This window comes from Clytia hemisphaerica, unplaced genomic scaffold (genome assembly GCF_902728285.1).
Source record: "Clytia hemisphaerica strain Z4C2 unplaced genomic scaffold, Clytia hemisphaerica genome assembly, whole genome shotgun sequence".
NCBI classification, from domain to species: Eukaryota; Metazoa; Cnidaria; class Hydrozoa; order Leptothecata; family Clytiidae; genus Clytia; species Clytia hemisphaerica.
The window spans coordinates 264,858-283,216 of record NW_027104615.1 but is presented as its reverse complement, the minus strand read 5'-3'; the positions used below and the strand labels follow the sequence as shown (position 1 = coordinate 283,216).

The 18,359-nt window shown below is 34.7% G+C and overlaps 2 protein-coding genes across 2 annotated transcripts in view; one reads left to right on the top strand and one right to left on the bottom strand.

The window, feature by feature from the left end:
• Positions 1 to 18,359, top strand: part of LOC136824638 (sperm flagellar protein 2-like) — a 258,048-nt gene that overhangs the window by 102,284 nt on the left and 137,405 nt on the right. The window lies entirely within an intron of this gene.
• Positions 5,571 to 13,010, bottom strand: LOC136824591 (uncharacterized). The gene is made up of 4 exons (XM_067080581.1): positions 12,768 to 13,010; positions 9,623 to 9,869; positions 7,934 to 8,118; positions 5,571 to 6,555 (listed from the first exon to the last, which is right to left on the bottom strand). The coding sequence occupies exons 1-4, from the start codon at positions 12,844 to 12,846 to the stop codon at positions 6,386 to 6,388; spliced, it is 681 nt and encodes a 226-aa protein (XP_066936682.1). The 5' UTR covers positions 12,847 to 13,010; the 3' UTR covers positions 5,571 to 6,385.

The window sequence follows — 18,359 nt, the reverse complement described above, 5'->3', positions numbered from 1 at the left end:
CATTTGCATCAAGGTGTGAAAATATTCTTTTAGTTTCAAAAACAAATAATCCCATCCGCCGATACGGAGCAGGTAAAAATCATTTCCAAGGAATGTTTTTTTCTACTGCTCTAGTCTCCTAAATAGACGTTACCTTGCTATTTACGAATTGAAAAAGAAGTATATAAAGCTAGTCATGGATCCTTGAGAAACTAACCCAAACATTAAAAAATATAAGGTTTTCTACCTGCCCTACTTCCCTATAAAGTCGACGGCTTTTATTACCGTAGTTTATTTTTATGCAAAACAGAGGTTTACGGCGAGAAGAACGATGGAAACCGCACCAAATCATAATAATAGTATGTTATCCGTACCCAAATCTTCAAACATATAAATGATCTTCAAATTTTCAAAATATAAACATTCAAGGATTTAGTCGTTGCCACAAAATATCAACAAAAGATTTGTCAATTTTGTTTGCAGTAGCAAACAAAATACACAATATTTAGAGCTTTCTAAGACGATAAAAGGTGCATAGGACTTTATCACAGCAACAGTATGACGTATAACAATACACCTTTTTGACCGTAGTCGCGCTAGTCAAGCGCGTGCCACTTTTATCCAACTAAACTCGATCAAATTCTTTTTTGACACATTTTTCTATTGTCTATAGGCGTGAAAAATGGACTGGGACGGTTTTAATGGGATAAAGAGGACAAAAAAATGCCGTGCAGTAATTTGCGGCTACGGTCGAAAAGGTGTATAAGAGCCCTGAAACACCCCTGTTTCGAACTCGAAAGTATTTTTTGAATGATGGTGTGTACAACACTAACTGATCACAAATCACCAATTCGTCTTCTTTTGTTATTTTACAAAAAAACAATTTCCGATTAGCCTGGAAGTTGTCGTATTTCTAATGGAAGGAGGTACTTTAAATTCTAATGGTTTACAGTTTCAAATTCTATCCTAAACCCCAAAAGTCTATGAAAAAATTCATCCACCGTCTTAACACCTATCAAAACAATGCTTAATTATTTGAATACACCCCCTTCTCATAGACCCACTGGGACCCCTTCCTACTGGAAAAATTAGCCAAAATATCCTCCCCAGTGGAAAATTTTACTCTAAATTTTGTCACCACTGAAAATAATCAAGAAAGCAAATCCTCACTGCAAAATATTGTGCTATTTTTCTATTCCCACTAAATTTTCTGGCTAGAAAACAATGGATTTAAAATCCACAGCCATGAAAAAACATTGGAATATCAATCCCCATTTGTTCCGTTATTTTTACCCCCACCGGATGAAAAAATCCCACTGGGTCTGTGAGAAGGGGGTGTTTGGATGTCGTTATCCTGAAATTAAACCTTATACCAGCCTTATACCAATCAAATCATTTGAAACATTATATTAAAATATGATGAACAAGATACTCAGCACTGAATAAATCAAACGTGTATGTTACTCGACTGCAAATCATCAAAGTATACTCGTTAATTTTACAGTATTTTACTGACTCGTCACTAATGGTTACTGTATAAACACATAATACAAAATGGCGTTCTGAAGATAACAAATTTACGAAAGTTTTTTTCTTCAGGATATCGTTAAAATATTTTTATCTTTGAAGTTAAACTTTAGTCTCAATAGTGCAATATTTTATTAATTTCCTTTAGGGTGAGATCTACTTCTAAAACATTTATTCTATTTTCGCTGTTTGTTCAAAATAAAATCTATATTTAGGACAATTTTATCCGTATTTTCGAAGAAAGCAAAAATATGAATCTATACAAGGTTTATTTAGTTTATCCCTACCTCAACCCTTGGTGTAGTTTGGAATATACATTGGTAATGGATAATTTGTTTCTAGATCCTTAAGATTAGAAATAGTGTCATTTTTATACAAAAGTCTTCATGTCATTTCCACTTTTTCCCAGACAAATAAAGAGAAACTTAAATTGTCGTGAAATATTTTCGTAAAATTTGTGATTCTTAATCATCAGTATTGATCATGAAGAATGACTGCGATTTTAACACCCCTGTCTCATAGCCCCGGTGGAGTTTTCTTCTAGAGCGGGGATAAAAATTCCATTGCTCTAAGTTAAATGGGGACTGTTTGCGAGTGTAATTTTTGTACATTGAATTCCAAATGGGGAGGAAATCAAAGTCAATTTCCCAGTGGGGCTGAAATAATTTGGTATTTTTCCCAACGGGGACCAAATTTTGACCAAATTTTACAGTTGTTCCTAAGACTAATTACTAAACAAATAAGTGCTGAATTATAACAATGGAAAATCATCAGCCTAAAAAGTAAAGAATTATCTTATCCATTCCTACACACTTCAATCCTTCAATCTTAACTTTACTTTTAGTGAAGCGAGGGTGTAACAAGTTTTTCAGAGGGCTCTATCTCCGCATATTTCAACATATCCTTGTTACACGTTTTTTTTTTATAAGAACAAACTATATAAGAACATAAGGCTTCGAGGCCCAAAAATTTAAGAACATTCTAAGAACATACTAAGGCTTTGAAGACTTAAAAACATGCAATTTCTTAAGAAATTACATCAAAATGCTCAAAAAATGCTGAAAATAAGAACATTTTAAGAACATTTTTAGGCTTCAAATCCAAAAAACTAAGAACATCCGAAGGCTTCGAATATTTTTGACGTTCTTTTAAAAAGAAAACGTGTATTTCAAAAGCCAATGCCAGATGGTTGAACAGAAAAAAGACGAAGTAATTTGAATCATTAAAAAGCCACTGTAAAGAACCAAATAAACAAAAATCTATTCAAAAATTTTTCCAAGAAAAATACAAAATCATTGCCATAATGTAACGAGAAACCCTCAAAAAATGGATACAAAAAAATTGTCACGGTTTTCTTTTTCATTTTGATATTCTTCATTTTCACAACTACATTGCTGCAATCGGAGAAAAAAAGAAAAAATAAGAAAATGAAATAAAAAAGGTTAAACAGTGAGCTCTATTGTGTCTCTTCCTTTTATTTTTCTTTATTGCTGCCTCTATCTGGTGATCACTGCAAGAAAAAAGCATTTTCATCAAAAGTCCTATAAGCATAAAACACAGAAGGGGTAATCAGAATATATTGTTTACTGGTAACCATTGGATACGAAAGATAACTGGGCCAGTATAATAGTCCTTTGGAATATTCATAACAGATATACTAAGTTGCTTTTTTTCTCTCATATCCTATTGTTTTTACTTTCAATAATAACTATTGATAGAACATCTCGCAATTTTTCTTTTTTGGTGAGAGGAGAGTGGGAACTAATGAAAAGAGCATTATGTTATGTTGATTACAACTTACACACGTTTTTTCATAAGAAGATCCAAAATTTTGTAATTTTTTGATGTCCTTACTATTTTAAGTTTTAAGCCTTAAAAATGTTCTTAAGATATTCTTAATTTCACCATTATGCGAGGGTTTTCGTGCATTTTCTTAAGAAATGGGTGTTTTAGAATCTTGGTATTTTGGCCAACTAAGCCTTATGTTCCTACAGGTTGTTCTTATAAAAAACGTGTCAGACAGCTTGATTCTATGAGTGAAAGACCTTTTGCTTCACTTATCAAAAGTTTCACTCTGAGGAATTTCTTTGGTAGGAACAAATAACTATAAAAACTTGTGTGCTTACAAATGTACAACTGCACCATGCTTTTTTGCTCTGCAATCATGAGAAAAAACTTTTCCTTTACCATTAAACACAAAATATATTATCCTGGAAATATCCAAGGAATCTCAGAAATTGAATATTCAAGCTTGCAGATATTCCTATTTCAAAATCTTAATAATTAATTAATTTCAATAATTTATCATTTAATAAACTGAAAGACAAAACTAGAACCCTCTAAAAGACTTCTTTGCGAGAGTTACTTTAGGTCTTTAGTTTAGGGTAGGTTTATGTAACATATTATTATATTGGTTTAGAGTATAGACTATTACATTTCACACCCCAGAGCAATGAAAATCTGATTCTAAATGATTACTTTAAGATTTCTTATGCTACACGTTTTTGTTTCACAAGAACATCCAAAATTATTTTATATTTAAATACTTATTATTTTTGCTTGAGAGACATTCTATATTTTTGAATAAACATTTGAAGAAAAAACTTTGGTGTATTTTTGAAGGAATATCTATTCATGTATTTTTCGAGGAAAAACATATTTTCATGCATTTTTGAAGGAAAATATCATTAAATTCTCTAGTCTTTATATGTCGAAGAAAAATAAAACTTTCGTGTACTTTTGAAGGAAAATTTTACCTTTTCATGTATTTTTGTAGGAAAATATCTTTTCACTATAATACTTCGAAGGAAAATGTGAATCTCTATATGTATTTTTGAAGGCAAATATACCTTCTTATGCATTTTGAAAAAATACATCACTTTCTGTGTGTTTCTTTAAGGGCGATAATTTGTATAATCTTGATGTGAAAAAAAATCGTGACCTTATCTTCTGGGTGACTAATCAACATGCGCCTTATATTTGCAACGTGCTACATTTTGCAAGAGAATTTTTATTTATTGTGAGCGTGGGCAGTACAGTATGATGAAAAGAAAGAGCGAAATTATTACATTATTATCATATTAATGTAACAAGATTTTCCATCCAACAATTAATATTCAATTGTTCTGTTATTTAGATCTACCTTCTATTTATATGAATCACCATGGCAACTGATATTAATAACAGTGTAAATGAATTGTGGACTACGGTGAATTTTGACTGGGGGATAAGTATAAATTCGATTAGAACTTTCATCCGGCTTTTAGACTCTCTCAAAGGGAACAAATCTCTGAAAAAAACTAGGTATAAATGTAAAATTTATGAAATTATGTTATATGATACAAACTTATAAGTAGTTATTACAAAAGGGATTTTTTTACTAAAAAAAAACAAACAACGATTTACAAAATATTCCAGGCTCTATATCAACGCAATCAACATCAATGAATGTCCAGTCCCTAACTTCATTAGGCATACACCCCTGCCTCCAGCCCCGGTGGAACTTTTTTCCTCAGTTTCCTATCGAAATTCAAATGGCGATATAAATTCTATTGTTCCAAGGTTAAAAAATCCAATGGGGATGGTTTTGGAGTGCAGTTTTTAAACATTGATTTTCAGATGGTGATGGAATCAAAGTAATTTTTTTGGTTAATTACCCAGTGGGGCTGAAATTCCCGGGTATTTTTTACCGGGGACGAAATTTTTGCCAAATTTTCCAGTGGGTCTTGGGTCCCGGCGGGTCTGTGACACAGGGGTGTAGACATTGATGTTCTCTTTACTTTTTTCCTCAGTTTCCTATTGAAATTCAAAAGGCGATATAAAATTTATTGTTCCAAGGTTAAAAAATCCAGTGGGGATGGTTTTGGAGTGAAGTTTTTAAACATTGATTTTCAGATGGTGATGGAATCAAAGTCATTTTTTGGTTAATTACCCAGTGGGGCTGAAATTCCCGGGTATTTTTTACCGGGGACGAAATTTTGCCAAATTTTCCAGTGGGGCTTGGGTCCCAGCGGGTCTGTGACACAGGGGTGTAGACATTGATGTTCTCATTTCTCAAAGAAATTCTCGTAACATGACGTATTTGTTTTATTTATTCTTTATTCATCGTTGGTACGAAACAAAATAGTACAAAAAGACTAATTAAAACCAACATGACAATCTAATATTTACTGAATAGCAAATAATATTATCAAAATTAAAATATTAAAATCATTAAAATATTGAACACAGTTTGCAAGATCAATATATTTTTGCTTTCAAAATTTTGGTTTTAAAGCTCTCTACTGAGTCTGATGTTTTAATCTCATTGGGCAGCCTATTCCTAGCCTGTCCTGCCCGATAATTGAAACTGCACTTTTAGGTACTGGAAGTTTGATTTGAGCGCCTCTTCTGAGTTTTGGATCCTCGTCCAAATGAGAGAGCAATATTTGAAAGTAGATGATATAAAACTATTAAATATAAAGTCTGCCTGCTCTTGGTTCAGATATGATCTAATTCTGAGGATGATTTTAGTTTTATGAGAGGCTTTGTTACAATAATACAATCTGAAGAATATGAGGATAAAATGATAAAGCACTCTCGATGGTTACACCAAGAAGTGTAACATTCTCAGAAGATTCAAGTTTAAAATTTAGACAAAAGATATATTTGCGTTTTTTGTACCTGGAACATCTGAAACTTCTCTGGGTTCGCTACAAGAGAGTTTTGTTCAAGCCAGGTGAGAATGATTTTCAAGTCTATTTACAAAGGCTCAATGACTTCTTGACTAATTGTTCCAATTTTACCAGAAGTAGAAAGATACGTGGCAATGACGTGACTATGGCAAGCACTGCATACCATTGACTATAACACATATGTTACAACTGTGGAATTATCTTCTTCATACTCTTCTGTTGATCTCATCATAAAGAGGTGGCTGAATATCTTGATCTTCACTGGAAGGATGTGTTACATTGTGATCTCCTTCTTGTATCGCTGGTGAAGGGTTTGTAACCAATTCTTCGTAAGGTGGAGGAAATACTTCCTGCACAATCAGGTCTTGTAATGATGCTGAAATTTAAAACCATGAACACTCTAAATTGATCATCTTCTCAATACACCCTCTCCCCACAGACCCGGTAGGATTTTTTCAGGCAGTGGGGATAAAAATAAAGGGACTCAAACTCGATGAGGATTGATTTTTCCATAGTTATTATGGCTGGGTATTTCAATTCTTTTCTTTTCAAGTCAGAAAATTTAGTGGGGTGGGTCGGAAAAATAGCATAGGATTTTTCAGTGAGGATCGGTTTATTTGATTATTTTCAGTGGGGAGGGAAATCGGAAGATAATTTTCCAATAATATCTTAGCCAATTTTTCCAGTGGGGAGTGTTCCCAGTGGTTCTGTGAGAAGGGGGTCTCTCAATGCAAGATCCTTTTTGGACCTTTCCATCCTAGATTATTGTCAATATTATGATATCCCTGCTAATAAATTCCCATCGTGAGCCGTGGCAGCACACCAAATCAAGGTTGATTAATTTTTCTTTCTCAAAAAGGAGTTCAACAAGAGATCAAAACTCAAGAAAATGCAAATTACAACTTGTGTAAAAGAATTTATGAGAAACCCTCTCCGATGAGAAAAGTTGGCCATAACGTCATCATTAGAAAAATTTATTGGCCTCCCGGGGAGGGGGGGTACTAGGGCAATATGGGTTACGGGGATGCTCCGCTGGTCAGGGTACCTTTTTTAACCTCCACGAGTCCCAGGTAGGGTCGCAAAAACACCAAAATAGAAAAATCAGTTCCTCGTAGGGTGCCCTTTTTTGGAAAATTTGGGGAAAAAGTAGAAAGTTTGAGAAAATTTTGGAATTTCAGTCCCATTCAGGGTCAATTTTTCGCAAATTTTGAGTCCCACGTAGGGTCTATTTTTCGAACCTCAGCGGAGCACCCCCGCCTCTCATCCTCACTAGGAAATGCTTTAAATTTTCAATAAGAAAAAAAGCCACCGATGTTGCAACCACTACCAAATTTAGTTTTATCCTCTCCTGCCTTACACAGACAAGGGGGGGGTTTCATGGTTGGCGGAGGAGCGGAATCGGCCCTTTTTTCGGACGGAGTGGCGGAATTTGGCGAAAATTTAGACGGAATTACGGAAATTGGGTTCTCTGACGGAGACGGAAAATTAGACAATTTTAGTGCGGAAAAACGGAATTTAGCAAAAAAATTTGCGGAATTTCGGAACTGGTAAAGGATATTCAAAATTTGCGGAATTTTCGCCAAAAATATTGAATTTCAAAGGAATTTTCGGTGACGGAATTTTGGTTCAATATAAGACGGTTTGACGGAAATTGGAGAAAAAATTGACGGAATTGCGGAATCGGGTACCCCCTGAAACCCCCCCCAGACAAGAGTACAGAATCATGACAGAATTTAGAAAAATAAATTGCTTACTTGTATTATTAAGTGTAAATACACAGTATTCACAATGGCATTCTCGTTGAAAACTCAATACAACGGTCACGTGCGAGGTAAGAAACTCCACTACCATCAGTGTTGTCAAAATAAGGTGCAGAATGAAACCAATTTCCTCTTTTCGAGAACATCCATGTTGCAAATGCTGGCATTCATTGTACTTTCTATAAATATGAAGGAATATTGATTCATTTATAGTATACTATAAATTTACAGTAGCGTAGACAACAGGGGCGCAAAGCAGATTTTTATGACACTATAATTTATCTATTCATGGTATTAATAGATAATCACAGTGTCATAAAAGTCTGCTCTCCTACAAGAAATTTGCGCCCCTGCTGTCTACGCTACTGTTAAATTACTGGTATTTCAGGAGCAAAGAAATGTTCTAGATATAGTTTGCAAGTCAGCGCTCCATTTCTTGCGTTATCTCAATTTGGGCCTTGGTGGTTTTAACAAAAAGGAAGATACGGATGTTTTTTCTGCAAAAGAAAAACAATCCCAAAAATTATGATATAATTTCCAGGGATTCTTTTTTACGAAAAAGACAAACACCATTTCCCGAAAACACGAAATTAAATCTATCGAAGATTAATCTGCTTGAAATCGTTTAAACTCTATTGTCAATGTCTCTTGAACAATACCGTGCAAGCATGTGTGACTTTATTGAAACCGTGGGGGTCCCCATGGGGGTTACATTGCAGACCAAAAAACATCACCTGGTCGAAGAAATAACCTGTAATTTTATCTCAATGGAAAGAATACTCTTGTCTCCCGAATAGACGTCCCCCCCCGCTAATTGTTAAGAGCAAAAAAAATCCATCCCCCCCGCTCTTATTAAGACCCCCCTGCTAATTAAATTTTAATAATTAAATTATTTATTACAGTGTAGATAGACCTTAAACTTGTTAAAATTTTCCTTTTTGTTAGTATTGGTTCTAATTTTACGTGTTCATTTGTGAAAGTTTCACTTTTGTTGTTGAAATTGATATCAGTTAAAAAAATTATGTCTTCAAACCACCCCCCCCCCTCTTATTCCATCCACCCCGCTTATTAGAATTTAGAAAATTTTCCTACCCCCCTGCTTATTCGGACCCCCCCCCGTCTATTCGGGAGACAAGAGTACATTCATTCCAAGCGATAAAAATTAAATATTTGATTTATTAAATATTTCTATTTCCATTGAAATTCATGTGTTTTGTTTTAATACTCAATGAAGAAACATTTTACAGAGGATCAGTGGAACAGGGATGCTTTTTAGTCGCCCTGCATTTTTAAATCCTCAGAAATTTTGTGCGTGGAAGATAGGTTTTAAGTAAACTCTAGACCCCTTGAGAATGTTCCTTTTAAATCTAAAACCACAAAGGGAAATGGATCAATTCTGTGAGAATCAAATAAGATTTAAAATTTACCTTATTACACGAATAACTAGTCATTTTATTGAAAAATTTCGTGTTAATAAAAACTCCCTTAATTAAAACCAGCCATGGTGTCCTTGAAAAAGCAATAGAAATTGTGTGTTAATTTCAAGGCCGTTGAATACTTGCCTAGTAATATTCGTGTAATAAGGTACATCGCTTAAGATTTTTTTCCGCTAAATTGGAAGATTTCGGAAAACTAAAATAGGTGTATGCTTTCTCAATTCAAGCCTTTTGTTAAGAATCTTACATAAATCCAAAAATGCAGAGCCCAATCGCTACCAAACACATGGTAATACAAGCTAAACTGAATGCAAAGTATCGTTGGTTGAGAATCTTCTTTGTAGGCTCTTTAGCGGAAAAGATTCCATCAACTCCAGTGATAGCTATCCACGCACCGAATAATATGCATATGGCAGCTTCTGCATTTCGCAAAATCAATATGGATACTGCACCAAGAAGGATGGATGTCAGTCCAATACCACAATGAAGATATCCTGAAACATAAAGTGAGCAATAAATAGATGATCATTCTTAAGACCCTTGAGCTCCAACCTCGAGCTCAAAGCCTAAAGGCCGGTCTCCACTTTCGCGTGAAATGGGCAACAGTTCTTTCTTAATTTCTTTTCCCTGAAGAAAAAATTACGTCATAAAAAAGTGCACAAAAACATCCATTACGTCAATTTTAACCAATGGAATTGCTTCATTTTTCAACCGACCAATGACCTTACAAAGACGGCCTTAACTAATAATGATCACCCATCCCCAGAAAATTTAAAATGTCGCAACGAGCAATAAAAACAAGTTTTTTTTTTCAAAATGAGTTTTTTCCCAGGCGCGGGGTTTGGGTACTTAGGCAAAAATGGGTGTTGGGTAGGTGCGGATGATAAGGGTCATTTTTTTCAGCTTCAAAAGTCTTCCAAGACGGTTACAAATTTCAGAACATTTAAAAGTAGTCGCTCTAAGGGTCGGAAAATGTTACTCTAAGAGTAACTTTTTCGCAAGAATCTAGTCTCTCTAAGGTTTGGTGTTAGAAGGTCCCGTCCGCACATACCCGTCATCTACCAATCGTAGTACACCGCCGGGAGTTTCTTATTTCTACGTTTATCTAGCATTTTCATGGATGAAGTGGATGCTAGGTGGACGTTGAAACCAATGAGATACATCTGAAGGCTAGAGGCATCTCTCTTATGAAAGATTAGAAATCATTATTTCCTACATCATAAGTTGCAAGGTCCGCATGATTTTCATATGGTTATTTTAACGTTAACAATTTAAAGTTCCGGCGAGAAAGTCGATTTTGGGCTATCTCTTTAATTTAATCGAATATTTCAATTTGGGATGAATTTTGAGCCTTATTTGACTATTTTAGAACTTTTGCATCCTCAGATCATAAGGTCTTAAGTCTTAAGACTCACAGTTAAAACTCTACCCCTTGAATGACCTTGATTGAAAGTAATATTAACAGTTAAATTTCGAAAAGTGTTCGACAGGAAAATAAAGAAAGTGCTAGATTCAATTCGTAACCAGTCATGATGTGCCTTCCCAGCTGGCACATAACGTTGTTTCAACGTTCACATAACGTTATATGGACGTTGTGAACATTAGATGGACGTCGAAACAACGTTGTGTGCCAGCTGGGTTCGAGCATTCTTCTATTTTTTCAATACGGGGAGTATCAAAATCTCAAGATAGACAAATGTTATCTATGACCTGTCGTCTATCTATGACATTGAGGTTTTGACCAGTGGTAGATATGGATAACCGGTAACAATTTGCTAAATTTTGGTTTGGTCACTTGTAGTGTTGGTATTTTACAGACCAGAATGTTTTTATCGCTTTTATCGCCAATACGTAACACTTATCATGTATTAACTAATTAGCGTTCGATTTAATAATAATTGGTTCCTGAATTTAATGGGTTAATTTGTCAAACAGAAGACTAGAGACTAGTAACAGAAACAATACACGGTTCCATGAGTATTTTAAACTTTGCAGAATGGTCTGTCAATTTAATGTCGTCGCTTTTGACCTAAAATTTTCACAAGTGATAAATTTTATTTTGGCCATCTAGATAGTAAGTAAAATTTCAGTCTAGCCACGTACGCGGTTGGTATTTTAATGATATATTAGGATAACTACTTACCTGATTTGAAATTGGCTGGTAAGCAGCCAATAACATTTTCCAAACCTAATATACAATTACCCTGGCACCAGAGGTCAAGTTTTCATCGCAGAGAAAATAATGACCTTCGTCTTCACAGGTCGATATTTATTCGAGCTGTGATACTTACGGTATAAGATACAATAACGCAGAGCAAAAACTTTGTCGGGGTAAACATCTTCGGAGGAAAGTGACGAATTCCCACTTTTTATCACCCGACCATAACTTTTACCCGATTTTTTCCCCAACACCAAAATTAAAATTCTGTACACCTCATCGTTGTCAACGTCGAATTACAAGATCTTTTTTCGAGCTAGTGAAGGAAACCATTTCATTTGGACAATTCAATTCAGTTGGTTGGAAGTGACTAAATTGTAAACTTGGTCGGGGGAAAGTGACGAAGTGCCTTTAGGTGACGAAGTTTTTCCCCGAATAATAAAAACACTGACTTTATCAGAATCAGATAAGGTATAGACAGAAGGGCAATTTTTGGCCGGTCTGTAAAATACACGATACCAGCAGGTCGAAAGAAATTAACACTGTGCCCATAACAGTCAGTTGGAGTTGCCTCACAAAATCTGAGCAAATTAAAGTGAGAAAAAGTCAGAGGGAGTGTTATTTCCAACATTTCCAAATATTCGCCAAAGATGTCAATTCATATTTGCTGCGCACTTGCAAAATTTTAAATCCATTGGATAAGTATTCAAATGTTATAAAAAATAAGACTTAGGGGTAAGATGCACGAATGGTTATAAGGTATCTCTTTGTCTGCCTGAAATGAATCGAAGATTCCTGTGAAGCTTTTGTTGTATCTCATTGTTAGAACACATATTGCTTGACTAATTTTCAGTCAAATAAAGCGCTGGTAAGAGGTACTGACCTTGGCGGCCGGCAGGGACGTGCTGCTGGAGTTTTAAAAGTGGAACCTGTCACATATTAATGTTTGGTAAATTTGGGACCCTCTCAGTACAAAAAATCGAAAACTTGAAAAATTTTGTAGCTTCCACCCTGAAAACTGTCCTAAATAACCAAATCTTGAAAATCAGTGAATTTGGGACCCTGTCAGATATCTACAGAGTCTGTAAAAGGGATTCTAACCAGCGCTACGTCCCCGTGTCCAATCTTTAAAGTTTAAACAAGGCACTAGCAAAGCAATCTAAAGGAAAGCGTTCCACATTGTAGCAAAAGAAGAGTGCATACTTTAATCCAAAAAGACTTTTATTATACTCACCAAACCATTTGACACCTTTGATATTTTTATCATGCTTTTGAAGGCAATATAAATTGTTACTGTGTAGTGCCATATCCATCAAACCTTTTCTTCAGTTCACTCTAAATTACGCTGAGATTTTAAAGATAGAGATACTAAACAGTCAAATACTACTGTAGCAAACTTTTTTAAATACATTTGTATATATTTAATTTGATTTTGTTCAAAACTCAATTAACGATACCTTTAAAGCATTGATTATATACTTGATTTCAAAACTCTCGTCTATAACAAACTAGTGATGAAAAGTCTTAATGGAGGTTAAATGCGGTCAAGATAAAAAAACGTGCTTTTTACATCTCATCATTAATTGCATTCTTTCAATAAAAATACGTCATTAAAGCAATTTAACAAGCAATTTAACAAGCTATTGGCATCATGATGCCTTATCAAAAAGGGGGATTCCAAGAACTAAAGATCGAAAAAAAAGTAAACGGTGACAATTAGCAAGGAACTAATAACGAACATATCAAAAAGAAAATTAAGCGTTTTTCAATACCGTCTCTAAAATAACGATCCATGACGTTATGTAGTACGAACTGTCCCGTATTTCCTCAGACAAGCACCACAATGCTTTTTTTACAATCTTATGTACGGCGCTCTTTAAAAAAGTTGGAAAGGTTTGTGATGTGCACACATATTTTCTTCGGGAACATTAAAACGTCTGCTCAAATTGAAATTATGTTAATCGTATTATCGGAGGTTTATACAAGGAAATACGTGACTAGATACATACATCCGTATATGGATAATGTACAAGAACCAAATGTCAAGGAATGCCTTCAATTAAAAGTCGTGGTTTGTCTTGACTTCGATTCTTTGTGTTAGTCTGTAACTTTTTAGTTCCTCAGTTTAAATCGAGATAAAGCTGGAATAAATAAATTGGAAAACATTTAAGAGGGTTAGGACGGTCCCTCGGATGGTTGTGCCGTATTTTATGCTAATAACCGGGAGAGTTTACACTAGGTTTGCAAAATCATGGGTATGGGACTATGTAGGTTATACAGACTTTAGAAAATTGGATCTTCCAGATAAAAAACCAAAATAAACGACTTTTGTAATTTTTAATTTGGTTGTAATTATGTTAAAGTACTTTCATCCGTCGTTTCTTTCAGATTATGCTATAAATGAAAACCCACCCGACCACTCACCTCTACAGTTATCTGATTGACAGAATCCACCTTTGCTTTCGGCAGCAACTGATTGAAATAACCACCATACGCCATTTCACAGTCGAAATGGATCATGGGTAATCAGAACTGACTGCGCCCCGATAACGGTTTCCCGTTAGACGCAAAAATTTTCAAATTTTTTCAAAACATTAGAAGAATACTAAGTCATTTTAGTGTGCAGTGGTTCTGATTACCCATTACGCTTTGCGACTGTGAAATAACCACCATGGCAATGATAAACTCGAAGGTCACCAGGACTGTGATGATGGCAAAATATCAATGTCAGTGTCCTTATAGTCATAATAAAAATTGGTGATTGAGTTGTTAGGGTCTTGCCAATCGCACAATAGACCTTTTCATAAATTACGTCACGAACATCCACTTGCCCCATTCAAATAATTTCCATGGTGATCATATCCCTTGAGACATTAAATGACAAAATCCACTGGGAGTTGATCACCATGGCAATAATTTCAAAACGAGGCAAGTATTGTTCGTGACGTAATTTATGAAAAGTTTAATCATTGTTATTTTTCAATATTTTTCGATCATTTTAATCAAATATTTTCATGGGGTGATAAAATTCAAACATATCATATTGCAAAACAAATTGCTATACGCTACACGTTTTTTATATTCAAAAAATTGTGAAAATAAGAACACTTAAAAAAATAATTTTTTAGGCTTAAAACTAAAATAGTGAAGAAGATCCGAGAGTTTCAAAAATGTGTACAGAGAATTAGTAGAAAATGGGTGCTGTTTTATGTAGTGCCGTACAGACCCGCGTACAGAATCCGAGAATTTTGCATTTCTCCGTGAAATTTAATTCATGGCAATGTTCGCAAATAAGACAATGAAAACAGGAACCTGTCTATTATTATGATTGTTATACTGAATCTTTTCTCTAGATTAAAGAAAATAAGATTGAAAAATACATCCAGATTGAAAATGATACATTTTAACAAATTTAGCTACAAGAGTTTTGATTAGTAGTTGTGCAGACTTCTTTTAGTGCGCCATCAATAAAAAGAGTGTTGCAACTTTCAACTGGTACAATAATACATCCACTTTTGCGTACCACATGCGGATCATCACCACCACTAACAACAGAAACAGTCTTTCTTTTCATTAAGACTTCATCATCAAATTCATCTTCGCTGTCTGCCTTTTTCACGAAATTCTCATCAGTTTCATCATCATTAAGATGTCGAACGCTTGATGCTGCCACGTTGTCTGATTTGTAACCGGCGACGTCATGAAAGATACACGTCAACAATGATAAACAAATAAGCCAAAACAACTTCATTATATACTGAAATTCTAATACTCTTCGACTTTTACTCTGCTCCGATATCAGCTTAAGGTATCTCTCAAGTGAAGTAAGTAAATCTTCATCAATAATCATTTATGTTTTACTGTTTCAAAGATTAATTCCACATAATAGTTCAAATTATAAACTTCAACAACATTGAAAGAATCTAGTAATTTTACAGTAGGCTTAAATTGACCCTTAAATTGATTTATTTCCTTTTTACAATACCGTTCTAATTCATAGAAGTGATTGATTGAAGTAGGATTCGTGTTTTTATACTACAATCATGGTTGTAATATTTGAGAAAAAAGAGAAATTCCTACGAAAATCTCATAACCACAAACGATTTGTAAGTGCTCTAAATTAGGTTGGAAGGGTAACTCTGAGTTTTAACGCTAGACTTAAGAATAGTCCAATAGGACTCAGAACATAGCCTGGAAGTCTATAAACCCCTCCCAAATTGAAATAATAGAATAAATTTATCAATTAGCTTAAAGCGACTTTATCACCCGAACTCCAAATTTCTTAAAACGAGGATTCAAGCTAAATTCTCAATAGATTTTGACCTCAGGTCTTGTAGAGGTCTGCGACTCAGATTAAGGGTGAAGATGATCTTGTTTGAAATCAACTCAACATCAAGTTTGATTCTTGCAAGGTGTTGATAGGATAAGCCAAGAAAAGATGTAAATTAAGGTATGAAAAAGATGAACTTTGTCTTTTTGTAAAAAATCTTAACTTATCTTATAGCTAACATATCATTACATTACCGATAGTACAACATACATACAGAAAGAAATCCAATTATCCAAACTTTTATATTTTCAACAGGAAGTCCGTAAAATCATTTTTTGGCGAGTGCATCAGTTACTCATGCCAGTGGCTTGTTTTCACGACGTGCAGTTTTTCTTATAGGGAGGGAAATCCTATGAACTGCGATAAACACTTCTACATTAGTTTCAAGTCGAAAGTAAATGTTTGCTTTAGTCATCTTGCATAGCTCAATAAATCTAGCCTTAAATCCAAACCTCCTTTCAATATCATTTTCCATCAACATTCCCTCCAATTATATAAACACCACTTGAAGTGAAGCATTTCAAAGTTCCAACGGATCGAACAAAATATTCATCTTAACTCTCATACCCCTGTGTCACAGACCCATTGGAAAATTTGGCAGAAATTTCATACCCGGTGGAAAAAAACATGTAATTTCAGCCCCACTGGGAAATTGACTTTGATTTTGTCCCCATTCGAAATTCCATGTTAAAAATTGCACTCTAAAACCATCCCCTCTGGATTTTTTAACCTAGGAACAATAGAATTTCTATCCCCATTGGGATTTCAATAGGAATTGTTATCCCAACTGAGGAAAAAGGTTCTAGGGGGTTGTGGGTCAGAGATGTACTGTCCCATCTTCTCTAATATGAGAAAATCAATTACAAGTAGTGGTAGTCACTCGTTCACAAACATATTTGAGCTCGCCATCCACAAGGAACAATAGAATTTCTATCCCCATTGGGATTTCAATAGGAATTATTATCCCAACTGAGGAAAAAGGTTCTAGGGGGGTTGTGGGTCAGGGATGTACTGTCCCATCTTCTCTAATATGAGAAAATCAATTACAAGTAGTGGTAGTCATTCGTTCACAAACATATTTGAGCTCGCCATCCACAAGAAGCCACCGACAAACTTGGCCATCCGATACAACACACGGTGCAGGTAAACGTACGGTCCGAGTACGTCTCCTCCTTCTCCTTTCTCCATCAGCAGCCTCCTTTTGAATCCAATTCTCGTCAAGTCTCTCGTACTCTTCTTCATCAGAGTCCTCATCTTTCATTGATTCTAAATGTTGAACTTTTGATTCGTCCAAGCTGTATCCATTTTCAGAGACAACAATACTATTATCTTCCGACAGTTTCAAAGTTTGCATATCTATATCATTCTCGTCTTGGTTTTTGTTTAACTTTTTAGTTTGATGACCAAGATCACCAATGTTATCCAATAATGTTAATGTTGGATTTTTAATACTATCATCTTCATCGAAAACATTATTCTCTCGGTAGTTTTCCTTGTCTTCATTTTCTCTGAAAGAAGTTGCTGATATTTCATGGTTCGGAAGGTATTTTGAAAAGCTCAAGAATAAAATTAACATAAAGTTCAAAAACATGTTCGTTTAGTAATGCACTCCAGATGTGAGTTTTTTTTCAAAATAACAAAAAATCACAATCCACACGCCCATAAGGAACTTATGATAAAAAAGAATCTGTTGAAAATGCGAGAAAGCATTTTGCGCTCGTTACCACTCAATAATTGCTTCCTCTCGAACATCTACTACAATATTGTTTTCCTTCTGTAATAATGAATAAGATGAGATTGATCACTTCCCTGTTAAGGATCAAAATGTTTTTTCCGAGTCCACAGCAAGCCCACAGCACAAACAGATGAACCATACGTAGACCTCTTTTCATCAAAAAATCAGTTGGGGCTCCAGTAAAAAAATGTTCAATTTTATTTATGAAGAATCTTTTCGACCTGCAACTTAATAAATTCATTTTCTTTGTCTGTTGAGAGGTGATAAACCAGGCGATATAATTTACCGAGATAAAAAATACATAGATAAATTTCATACACCCGAAATTTGGCCCGGTCACAATATATGAGCTTCCCCCAGCGAAACTTCAATTCAGATTCACGCAATCACGCAATCTTTTTTTAAATTCAAGCATTCACCTATATTTAATTCACGCATTCACGCAGCTTTTTTTTAGAATCGACCAGTGAAAATATAATAAAAAATGCTAAAATCAAAGATTTGAAATGGATAATACGGGTCTTGATCATCTTCGATACAGTAGACATTCGATTATTTAAACTCCAATTCAAAATATGTGATTATTCTTCGGTTAACTCCGATGGCTTTTCCCTTTTGATGATCTACTGCTTTTTTATGAAGTTAATTCGCCGCCATAATTCGACACTTCAAGTCGAGTCGTCGCAAATTTTCAATTTGACTCGTCGCATTTATTTCAAGTCGAGTTGCCTCAAATTTTAAAATTGACTCGTTGCATCTCA